Consider the following 11,808-nt stretch of genomic DNA (forward strand, 5'->3'; position numbering starts at 1 on the left):
TAAAATTTTATGTCACCAGATGGGTAAGAAGTCATAAATAAGGTAGTTTGAGTGACAGCAAGGAGACAATAATTACAATTTAAAGCAAGCAAAGTTGTCTAAGCAGGATAGGACCCCCTTCTGTACCAGACCAGACAGCAGAGTTTATGATTGAAGTGCTGTCTTCAGTGTGTCAAAGCAAAAAAACAATGGAGGTGTTGGAAGCCATTGAAGCCGATAGGCTCCGGTGTCAATTTCTTCATGTTTTGCACTGTCGTCGGTCCGCTCAAGGTGATACTACAGTTAAACCTCATTATAGCAGTAGATCAAGAAAATACATTACTTTATCGAGTTTATTATTTTATCGAGTATAAAAATATTTTGACTTTATTTATATTGGGAAAAGAGAGAAATATTACTTCAACAAGGTTATTGCTTTATCGATTATTACTTAACGAGGTTTAAGTATATCTAAGTTCAGCACACATGTAGTATGTATATATATTCCTTTCAGGAGTCTGTTCGGTATCTTGCTTAATGTAATTCTTGAACTTTGCAGTTCCACTTACTGTGGAACCTGGAAGACCTGTGTTGGAACCCATGTATCAAGAAACTCCTAGGCCGCCAGATGGAGAGGTAGAACCCATTTCGTTATTATTCTTTTCTGGTTGCTGTTTTGGCTGAAAATCTGAAAGTTACTTTTGTTTTGTGATACTAGGAGATGCAATCTTGCCCCAAGGAAAATCACTGCGATTTCAAGGAGCTACTGAAGGAAGAGAACTTATGTCTGATCACTGAGGTAAGAAAATTTTGTATCTGGACTGTGTTTCACATTTAAAGATAGGTATCCTATTGCTATTTTCGTTTTAATTCACAGACTTGCTGGTATATATAGGAACCATTTTTGCAGCATCGTTTACTCATTTAGTATGTCAGTTTGTCATTGTTACATTAGCTATCATGTGGTTTGGATCCTAGTTCTAGTCAAGTAAAACATCTTTGTCTTGAGAGTTGATTATTACACATGATTTTGTTACACGGTTTACTCATATATAGGAAGGAGAACAAGGACGGGTGCCTGTCCTAGTGTTGAGCATGAAAGAAAGCAATCCTCAGAAAAGGCCAGCTATTGTATTTCTGCATCGGACAAATACATGTAAAGAATGGTTACGTCCTTTACTTGAGGTGCTGTTTTGCAGTTTTTTAATACCTTTCTTTTTTGAATATACAAAGACTCGGATTTTCTGATACATTGCTGTTGTTCAGGCATATGCCTCTCGTGGCTACATAGCTGTTGCCATCGATTCTCGTTACCATGGGGAGCGTGCTAGCAGTCCCACTGCCTACCAAGATGTCTAATATGATAACCTTCTATTGCTTAATAGTACACAATATGTCAATGTACTAGTGGAAAGTTGGTCTTGAAATGTTTTAAGTCTTTATGCAGGCTTTAGTATCAGCATGGAAAACAGGTGATACGATGCCATTCATCTATGACACGGTTAGATTCCGTCCATTTACATATATTAAGACATGAAAATCTATATCCATCCAGATCCACATTTCTTCAATTATGTAGTTCTGTCTCAGCAAAAAAATTGGATCGGAATGTTTTGTAGGTTTGGGACTTGATAAAAGTGGCTGACTATCTTACAGAGAGGGATGATATAGACCCTTCAAGGATCGGAATCACCGGTGAATCGCTCGGAGGTGTGGACATGATACATGAAAGATTAGAACAAATTTGTACCGTTTTAAATGCTGACATTGGTTTGACCTTGTTGTGCAGGAATGCATGCATGGTTTGCTGCTGTTGCTGACACTCGCTACTCAGTGGTTGTTCCTATAATTGGTGTGCAGGTAAATTATATTTTCGGGATTATATATGTTTTAAACTATACATGTATACTCATAAATAAGGGACTGGAAAAAGATGATTGTCTTTGCTATGTGCTAGTAGGGATTTCGATGGGCCATAGCAAATGGTAAATGGCAGGCTCGAGTAAACAGTATTAAGACCATATTTATAGGTAAGGGAAATGACCCAGAGAAAGATGTCTGATAACAAAATGTAATATCTCTGATTTTCATTCTAAATGCCTTCGGACTTACATGTAAAGCACAACGTCCATTGCTTTTAGCACTAGCATTGCTGTATGTTTCCTTGCTTGCCTCTGCATTTATAAGTTCCTTCTACTTGAAACTCTTCGGAGAAATTTTTTTGACTAACAAAGGGTAGATGTCTGGGATGCAGAAGATTTTGTTGGCTTCTGTCTTGGCCTATAATTTTGTGCAAATTAATTTTTCTTTTTTAGTACTAAAAATTGGGGGAATATATCCCCCCTGTTTCTTAAATGCCAACATGCAACTACATCTATGATTAACTGTGTCGTGTTAACTTCTTGAAGTCTTTAACATTCTGAAATCTAGAATTGAGCCTAATTAAATAACTTGAGTTTTGAACTGCAATCTTGAATCGGTTTTTGCATTCCTACAGAAGCACAGAAGGAACTAAACAAGAGTGAAATAGACGAAGAGGTAGTGGAGAAGGTGAGGTAGCTTTGGCTTCACTTTCCACTTTCGGATTCTTGCATCATATTCTCCAGAACCGATCTTGTCAACTGCAAAATATTATGCTTCTGACTGCTTCTTTCTGACTTTAATTTCAGTTTTCTCCCTTACTAATTTATACATGTCGAATTGTGTGGATTATTCTACGTTTAGAGATGTCAGCTTATGGCAATTACGAAACATGTTCTGACATAGGTATCTGCTCAGGTATGGGACAAGATAGCTCCAGGTTTAGCCTCACAATTCGATGCACCTTACACCATTCCAATCATAGCACCACGACCTCTGCTTATTTTGACCGGTATGATTCAACATCTTATTTCCGTCCAATACATTTTCCTAGCATCAATGTTCTTTCAAATGTAAACAAAGTGGTTTGGCCCATAAAGGGGAGAAAGATGCTCGTTGCCCCCTACAAGGCCTTCGAGTACCTCAACTCAGAGCAGTCCAGGCTTATGAAAATGCCGGTTGTCCAGATAAGTTCAAGGTACGTAAATTTTTTTTAGTCGGAGGAATAACAATTCACCTATAATTTGTTAAGTTGTTTGAGTTCTATTCTCCAGATGATCGCAGAGCGCGGAATATGGCATAGGATGACACCTTCAATGGTTAAAGAAACAAGCGACTGGTTTGACAGATATCTCAGATAATTCTTAGCACTATCGAGTATCGTTAATTACGACTTGTATTAACGTTTCTTTGTCGAGCAGAACATCTGCTCTGTGTGAGCTATCTTTTTCGAGTCCTTCAGAACACTGGGGAGTGTAAATGTATGATCTATCATCTATGCCTATGGTATGTACATGTTTGTGATTCGTTTCCTGGACTGGGAAACCTAGCAGGAAAGATGTGCTAAGTATGGAAGTTGCATGTACTTGTTCATCCGAAAGGGGCGGAGCTAATAAAAGACACGGAAACTCATGTTCCTCTTACAAAATTCTTGACATCTTTTCAACTTTAGAAATTAAAAGAAAAAAATGCAGAAACATCTCAAAAAATTTGAAAATATACATTTAATTTCCGAATGTTTATTTGATGCTGCCGAGCATTCCCGTCTTTGACTGATTTTTCAGAAAAACGCTTTTTTCACCGATTAACGCTTAATCGAGACGGTAGCGTTTGAACAGCAATTAATCGGCGATTAATCCCGATTAATCGCTGACCTTTAGAACACTAATAAGATCTTTGTTAGAGAAAAATTAAAATAATTTATAAAATTATATTTCATAATATATTTAAATACGTGTAAAGTTCCAATTCCGAATTCCGAATAATCGTCGGGACCGATAAGGAAATAAAAAGGAAAGTCAGAAGAAGCCTAGAAACCAACGTAGATAGAGAAAACTGATATTGAAGGTCGAGCCAAAGGTCATAATCGACGCAACAGCATGGATTTGCGTGCCAAATATCCTTACCATTACGCTCGACTTGGTAATACTTCTAGATTCATACTCAATCCCCATCCTTATCGAGTTATCGCCACGTCTTTCCAAATATACGTCCAACTATAATTTCAGTTTTCAAGTCATATTTTTAAATAATAAATATATATAATTAAAAATATTAATAAATAAATACGTAAACTATTAAATTCCCAAAAAATTATACTCAAATATTATATTAAAAAAATTTTAATATGATATTTTTATGATCCGAATCATTTAATTTGCAATTCTTAGAAAAATGACAAAAACTGGTCAAGTACAAGTATAAATAGATGCATAGAGTAATAAAAAGAGACACGAAATAGGAAATATATATTTGCAGGAAGAGAAAAGAAATGGAGGCAAGAGCTGCTGATCGGAGAATAGCTACTCTCGCCCGTCACCTTGAAGCTTCTTCACTAAAAGATAGTCATGAGATTGTATCAGCCTCACCCACTTCTTCAAATTCTTCATCACCGTCTGTGTTTAATCATCTTGCTCGTGCCCCTGAAGATCCCATTCTTGGGGTATACCCCTCTCTCTCTCTCTCTCTCTCTCCCTCTCCCTCTCCCTCTCCTCTCTCTTTGTCTTTCTCCCTGTCTCTCTCATTCTCTCTCCCTGTACTGTCTCTCTCTCTCCTTCTCTCTCCCTTTCTCTCCTCTCTCTCCCTCTCTCCCCGTCTGTCTCCCTCTGTAATTATTATAATTATATGATTGATGTGTGTCTTCTTCTAGACAGTGGCCTTTTTGCTTATTTATACAGTGAATTAAGAATATTATGATCATTTTTTGTAGTAGTTAACAATTTCAAGAAAATCGAGTTAAAAGTTCTTAGGTGTTGCCCTCTTGTCGGCGAAAGTAACTCCTTACACAAAATGTGACCATGTGACTATAGTGTTTGACTTAGTGATTATATACCTGAGCTCTGATAGCATGTTAGTGATTCTGATTGAGATAGTGATTAATGAGTTTACCTGAGCTTCAATAGCATGTTAACATGATTGATTATCTCGAGATCTTAAGGCGTTGGGACAAGCTACTAATTATTTATATCTTATTGTAGTTTCCTTTTGTTGACTAATTAAAGATTCTGTTGGGAATGGGGGGTTCCTCTAACACAGAAGGTTTTAAAGATCAGATGGTTATTTAACATTGTATTAGCGATCGGTTTAATATAGTTATTTGTTTGTCTGTTTAATGGTACTTTTGAGGGGGAATGCTGAAAGTATACTTAATATATCTGCTGTACATAAAGACTACCGAGGCTTTGTATTGGGATTTGCATTGTTGTTCTTGCACTTGCATGCCCTAGCTAAATTGAATACATTGGTAATGTTGAATCACATATAGTGATAGTATATTTGACCCTTGGTAAGAAGCTTTTGATTAGTGTAGAATTGTGTAGGTGGCATACCAAGGACCTTTATGTTCTTTAAGAGTTGGTGTGGCAGAATAGTGGTGTTTGATACTTGTTTCTTTTCAATCCCATTAATTAAGCTGGATCATCATGCTTATTGTGAATTGACAGTTTCTTCTGTGATATTTTTTTTAAATAAGTAGGTTACTGTTGCATTCAACAAAGATCCGAGTCCGTCGAAGTTGAACTTGGGGGTTGGTGCTTATAGGACAGAGGTGAGCTTTTCTATGACTTGCCACTTATGTGTTTAATAATTTCGAGACAGAGTGGTTGTGTTATTAGAGGTATTACTCCAATTTGCAGTTCTCTGATAATTTAGTATATATGTTTACACCTCCCACAGTCGGTAGAAGTTTGAGTTTTGATTTCTGTCGTTAAACATGTGTATAACTACAAAAATTTCCTGTATATTATCCTCCTTGGTAAGGCATCTTATCAGCAAGACATTTGGGGTCTATTGGCGATATTTTTCCTTCTCCTTGTTTTCAGAGTATCTGCTAGTCCTTCCGAGCCTGTCCTACACATTGGATGTAGTTCTTAATTATAAAATACATTGCTCGAAAGTTATATGTCAACACTATTAAGCTATATATCTATACAAAACTTATGTGGGTGCTTTTTTATTTGAGTAAAGGAAGGAAAGCCTCTTGTCTTGAATGTTGTGAGGCAAGCCGAAAAACTACTTGTTAATGACAGGCACGTGTTTGATTCTTTTTCCAGTTTAAAAAATATTTATATCTTGTAATATCACGATCATAAAAGTCCCGAGACGAACCTCTATCTTCATCATGTGCAGCTCTCGTAATAAGGAGTATATTCCAATTGTTGGACTGGCCGACTTCAATAAGCTTAGTGCTAAGCTCATACTCGGTGCTAACAGGTACAATATATTTTAATTCACTTTATCAAGTTCTATATAACTGTGTTCCCGACTGATTATGTATAAGTTGCAGCTCTCGGCTTCCAAATTAAGCATATAACATTGTATTGGCATTTCTGTATCTCTTTTAATTCATCTCTCGGACTTCCCTGTAATATCAGAGTTTTATCTGACATGATACTCCTATTCAGATAAAGTAGAAACTAGATAATTAAGTTTAGGTTATCTTTTATTGAATGGTATTAATCAGTCTGTAAAGTTTTTATCACAAAAGCGCAATATGAAAATATTGTATATCTTTTCCAGTGCATTAGTTTCATTCATTCTGTTAGCACATTGCTTCTAATGACTTCTATAATCTTTCTTGTTCCTAAACAGTCCAGCTATTCAGGAGAACAGGGTTACAACTGTACAGTGTTTGTCTGGTACTGGTTCTCTACGGGTTGGTGCTGAATTTTTGGCTAGACACTATCACCAGGTGAAAAGCCATTTATTCTTTTTCCCAATTTTTCTAAGCAGTTTGAGATCAATTTTTTGCACTCTTTAGTCTTCTATATCGACTCATATTAGTCTAACATTTGCAGCGGACGGTGTATATTACTCAACCAACATGGGGAAACCACCCCAAAGTTTTTGCTTTAGCAGGTTTGTCGGTGAAGACGTACCGATACTACGACCCCGCAACCCGTGGACTCAACTTTCAAGGTATTCACTCGATAAAGTCGTTAACTTAATTGATTAATTGTATACTGACTCTGCTTTCTCTATGTAAACAAGATTTCTATATCAGGGTCTTATAATTTTTTAAATGGTAAATCAGGAATTACTTAGTGAATAATTTATCTTGTCTTGAACGGAGTAAGTCTGAGTTGTGTTAAATTGTACCAGAGTCAAAATGTTTACCTCTCGGCCCTGAAAGTCTGTTTCATATAGAAAGTTGCAGGTTATTTACTTTCAATGTGATCGTACTTAGTTTTCTGTCTTCTGTAATTTAAGATGCGCACTTTAACCAAGTTTATGCGGTCATTCTCTATAATACCAATCTTTGATAAAGTTTACTTCAGATATATAGTAACCTGCAGTAGATAACATTGTGAAACTTTGTACCATGAATGTTCTTTGTTTTGCCTCCTGTATAGTTGATAATTGATATAGTCACATTGATAAGCTATATAAAATATAAATGCTTGCACAGACACGCACACATACACGGAAAGAGAGGGGAGGGAGAGAGATCTGTATATGACTAAATTCATACTTGTATAAGTCTGTATTGCAGTTCTTGTTTATGCTGTTTTGTACCCTAATCATGAATGGCAGGCTTGTTGGAGGACCTTGGTTCTGCACCATCTGGTGCGATTGTGCTACTTCATGCATGTGCTCATAATCCCACTGGCGTTGATCCAACTCCTGCACAATGGGAACAGATAAGGCAGTTAATTAGGTCAAAAGGATTGTTACCTTTCTTTGATAGTGCTTATCAGGTAATTACATGCAGTGAAGGAATTCCTAATGATCAGGGACCTGAATTAAAGTTATTAGTTAGATATAATGCTCTAAAATGGCAGTTATACCATTATGTGGTTTTAATGGGTATAAATAGGGATTTGCAAGTGGAAGTCTGGATCGTGATGCAGAGCCTGTTCGTATGTTTGTAGCTGATGGTGGTGAATGTCTTGTTGCTCAGAGTTATGCTAAGAATATGGGATTATATGGGGAACGTGTTGGTGCCTTGAGCATTGTAAGTCACCTTTGACTAATTTATTCCAACAGCAGTGTTGATGTATATTATATGTGATCTGATCTCTGCCTGAGTAATTGGCCTTAGAAATGCTTGTAGTTTGTACTTCAGTCACTTCTATAAAAAACATTCTCTTTTTTACACTTACATTAGTCTTCTGATTGTCAGAATTAATACCTCCTTTTCGAGGAACAAATGTTTACAGGCCTTGTATAATATATCTCAAGGCCATTCATTGTACTATATAATCAGTTACAAATTTTAGTATAGAGAAAGCACAGAGTATTATCAAGTTATATGAGATACGTGCGATGTTCACTGTACGTATTGCTTGAAGATTGTTTTCATTTTTCCTACATTGACAAATTGTACATACAAATTTTTTAAAGCAATTATCACTGTGCTTTGTTGATGATAGTATGAAATTTCAATTCAGTTGTTTGTGATGATGGGAAAGCGTCAAATACATCAAAAGCAGCACACACGAAATTTTATTGTTGTATCAAAATATGTTGTGTCGAAATTTGAACACATGGAGTTGTTAAAAAACCCTAGTAGATGTATTATTTGCTCAAAGTGTATAATAGGTTGGTTCATCTGCTATAATTCCACTTTGCAGGTTTGCAAGACTGCTGATGTGGCGAGTCGAGTTGAAAGCCAGTTAAAACTTGTAATCAGACCGATGTATTCAAGCCCACCCATTCATGGTGCATCAATTGTTGCTACCATTCTCAAGGACAGGTAATAATATAGACTGCCCGAGAAACTTGTCATATGCTACCATCTAAAGAACTTGGGACATGGTTGTTTCATAAAACTACAATCCCTGGACTGCTAACTTATTTGCTCTAGTTTTGTAGTACATTTCATTCTTAAGTTATCTTATGAACTGATCCAATTGGAATTTAGTTCATTTACATAAATTTTAGCCCTAGTGAGAGGGTGGTATTTGATATTACCCCAGAATTAACTAAAAGTGGCCAAAACTTGTTTATGGAATTCTTTCAAGGTAGAATGAGTATGAATCTTAAATAGTACACTGATAATATTGAAATTCAAAACCTTATTTTGTGATTCAAGGTCTTGCAGATTTCAATTTATGTTAGGTGCAAGCTAGGAGAATCATCTTTGAAATGTTTTTTTCACTTGCAGGAGCATGTACCATCAGTGGACTATTGAACTAAAAGAAATGGCTGAACGTATTATTAGCATGCGCCAGCAACTTTTTAATGCTTTGAAATCTAGAGGTACCAGTTATTCCTTAAAGTTTGGGTATGCTTATACTGCTACATCTTCACTTAAATCTTTTGACAATGCATAAGGCTGAGCACGGCCATGTGCTGAATGTAATAGAAAAAGTCTAAGACACAGAAACTCGAATGGAGAATGAGTGGGGGCACATATAATTACAAGACTCTTATGGGTATTCTTAAAGCTGCCAATTTCCCTAAGCATCTACGTTCTTTGCAATTTTAATTATATGTTGGTGGAGTGGATCAGTGACACCCATTTGGTTCCTTATTACATTTATTCTTGAGAACCTTGGCATAACATGATATTATAGATTGATGACAAGTTTTTGTCTTTACTGTGGCTTATGTGTGTGTGTCATTACCTTGTCACCTCTAGATTTCCAACATCATGCATTCCAAGCAGCTTTGTTCAATACATGTGTTTGCTTTTTAGGTACACCTGGTGACTGGAGTCACATCATCAAGCAGATTGGAATGTTTACTTTTACGGGTCTCAACTCAAAGCAAGTGGCTTTCATGACCAAAGAATTCCATATCTACATGACTTCTGATGGGTAATTTTTGATGAGATATAGGATGAAAATAAGCACCCTTATCTTTTTTGTCACATGCATATAGTTCTTTTACAACAGGGTTCTCTTGAGATCCTAAAATGTTTTATTAGTTAAAACTTAAAAAATAAATTGCATACGCAGGCGCATTAGCATGGCAGGCTTGAGTTCTAGGACGGTTCCACACCTAGCAGATGCAATACATGCTGCTGTCACGCGTGGTGTTTAAAGTTTAAACTGGTAACAGCCGGACAATACTTGATTCCTTGTCTTTGTAGCTCTCCTTGCATCTCAAGTTACTAAAAAAGTTCATACTTAATGCTCTGTAATAATTGTAGCCTCTCATTAGAGACGTAAACTAGATATCTACTTCCACCAGGGAAGCTGATGTATCAATATCAGAGGATTTCTGAGAACATAATGTGTAGTGGACTGGTGTTATAATGCGTGTTCTTCATTGGTTGCTAGAATAATGTTTGCTTGGGTGCAATATACGGACTATGTTCTGTTCCAGGTTTAATAAATTCCAGGTTTCCTGTTTCATCCATTTGTAACTCTGTCGCGGAACTCCTGAACTCTGTTTCAAAAGATGTTGTCAAACAATGAGTTGGTTGATTTCAATTGATTGATATGCACACGATGGGTTCATTACTAGTAATGGGAATTAAAACAATCAAAACTTGTCAAATAAGATTTGACAGTTTTGGGAATAGTTTTTAAGAATTCTAGCATTTTTCTAATTATAAATAAGGAGAATGTCCATAAGAGTTGATATTTGTCCAATATTCTATATAATTTTTGTTTGTAATATCTTCTTACTAACTTGAGGAGTTTTGTACGGTTAGAAATGATTTAAGTGTGAAATTACTATTTTAGGTGTTCAAATTTACAAGCACACTGTTAGAACATGTGTAGACTGTTAATTATGAATTTTGAGCAATGTTATCTCGTTGAGAACATGTATGAAGCAGATTTTGAAACACGGCAATTGTTTGGTTTATTTTTGTGTGCAGGAAGGAAATCAAGTGACGTCGATGTAAAATCTAATCCCACCATCTACTTTCGGAAAATTTTCTAATGTCAAGAAATAAGTTGGAGGTCCAAAGCAGAAAACGGTAGAGAAAGAAGAGAATAAAAGTCAATACAATACATGTATACAGTAAAAACTCTATAAATTAATAATGTCGGCACCGGAGAAATTTATTAATTTAGAGAGTTATTAATTTATCGATAAATTAATAATTATTAATTTAAAGAGTTTTTTACCGATTATACTGTGCATGGCAAACAAAAAGGCAAATTAGTCTATACCTCTTAGAATTACATTGCAGCGAACCTCGGGACTCAAAGTAAATTAATAACTACTGTGTTTATATGTACTGGAAATCAATAACGTCTTTTAAGTACTGTACAATAAATGTAAAAAGAGGAATAAATGTGTTCGGTGTACCGTATTCTTAAGCAAGTTTGACATATATAAATTACATGAATGTGTTAGAGTATTCAAATCATATATGACAATATGGCTTCTCATACAATACAAAAATACAACACCTGAGTTATTGAATGGAATAAGAAAAGTTAGAGATGAGCTCCAAATAGATTTGAACTTTAAAGAAAAATAGACAACTATTGAATCATATTTCAATAGAGTGTAATATATTTCTCTTCACTTTTTATGAATTATTAATTTATGATTTTATTGGGACCGAAAATTATAAAGGGATCTCCCGAAAAATTATTATCTTATTATTTTATCGAGTTTTTCAATTATTTACATTGGCCCAAGTAGGGACCAGACAATTTTATTATTTTAGAGAGTTTATTAATTTACCGAGTATTAATTTAAAGAGTTTCTACTGTAAATGTTTATTTGGATATTAAAACGTATTTGTGCAATATATAATAATGAAAGTCAACAAAATACATATATAAATCTTACATGTATAATAGGATAATAAAATAAAACAAATAAAAATCGATATAAGATACG

General features: G+C 35.4%; 2 protein-coding genes across 4 annotated transcripts; both read left to right on the top strand.

The window, feature by feature from the left end:
• The first annotated feature begins 48 nt into the window (after positions 1–48).
• On the top strand, positions 49–3,365 carry LOC108203892 (uncharacterized). Of its 3 annotated transcripts, none has more exons than XM_017373096.2 (13): positions 49–270; positions 539–615; positions 698–778; positions 1,036–1,164; positions 1,246–1,332; positions 1,427–1,480; positions 1,599–1,689; positions 1,769–1,839; positions 1,940–2,009; positions 2,477–2,529; positions 2,746–2,851; positions 2,940–3,037; positions 3,114–3,365. In XM_017373096.2, the coding sequence occupies exons 1-13, from the start codon at positions 147–149 to the stop codon at positions 3,198–3,200; spliced, it is 1,128 nt and encodes a 375-aa protein (XP_017228585.1). In that variant the 5' UTR covers positions 49–146; the 3' UTR covers positions 3,201–3,365. The 3 variants fall into 3 exon arrangements, with proteins under 3 accessions (XP_017228585.1, XP_017228590.1, XP_017228588.1); XM_017373099.2 differs by having other exon boundaries at positions 53–270; positions 2,758–2,851; XM_017373101.2 differs by lacking the exons at positions 1,940–2,009; positions 2,477–2,529 and having other exon boundaries at positions 50–270; positions 2,758–2,851.
• A 911-nt stretch (positions 3,366–4,276) lies between these two features.
• Positions 4,277–10,358, top strand: LOC108204943 (aspartate aminotransferase, cytoplasmic). Its single transcript, XM_017374643.2, has 12 exons — positions 4,277–4,501; positions 5,534–5,605; positions 6,025–6,086; positions 6,187–6,270; positions 6,649–6,748; positions 6,855–6,975; positions 7,591–7,754; positions 7,874–8,011; positions 8,631–8,752; positions 9,164–9,258; positions 9,698–9,818; positions 9,960–10,358. The coding sequence occupies exons 1-12, from the start codon at positions 4,331–4,333 to the stop codon at positions 10,042–10,044; spliced, it is 1,335 nt and encodes a 444-aa protein (XP_017230132.1). The 5' UTR covers positions 4,277–4,330; the 3' UTR covers positions 10,045–10,358.
• Positions 10,359–11,808: the final 1,450 nt, after the last annotated feature.

This window comes from Daucus carota, chromosome 1 (assembly GCF_001625215.2).
Source record: "Daucus carota subsp. sativus chromosome 1, DH1 v3.0, whole genome shotgun sequence".
In the NCBI taxonomy this organism is placed as follows: domain Eukaryota; kingdom Viridiplantae; phylum Streptophyta; class Magnoliopsida; order Apiales; family Apiaceae; genus Daucus; species Daucus carota.

Coding starts and splice junctions, on each gene's coding strand:
- LOC108203892 (XM_017373096.2), top strand. CDS start 147: ATGATTGAAGTGCTGTCTTCAGTGTGTCAAAGCAAAAAAACAATGGAG. Junction 1,690..1,768: donor CACCGGTGAATCGCTCGGAG/GTGTGGACATGA, acceptor CTTGTTGTGCAG/GAATGCATGCATGGTTTGCT. Junction 2,530..2,745: donor ACGAAGAGGTAGTGGAGAAG/GTGAGGTAGCTT, acceptor GTTCTGACATAG/GTATCTGCTCAGGTATGGGA.
- LOC108204943 (XM_017374643.2), top strand. CDS start 4,331: ATGGAGGCAAGAGCTGCTGATCGGAGAATAGCTACTCTCGCCCGTCAC. Junction 6,271..6,648: donor CTCATACTCGGTGCTAACAG/GTACAATATATT, acceptor GTTCCTAAACAG/TCCAGCTATTCAGGAGAACA. Junction 9,819..9,959: donor ATCTACATGACTTCTGATGG/GTAATTTTTGAT, acceptor TTGCATACGCAG/GCGCATTAGCATGGCAGGCT.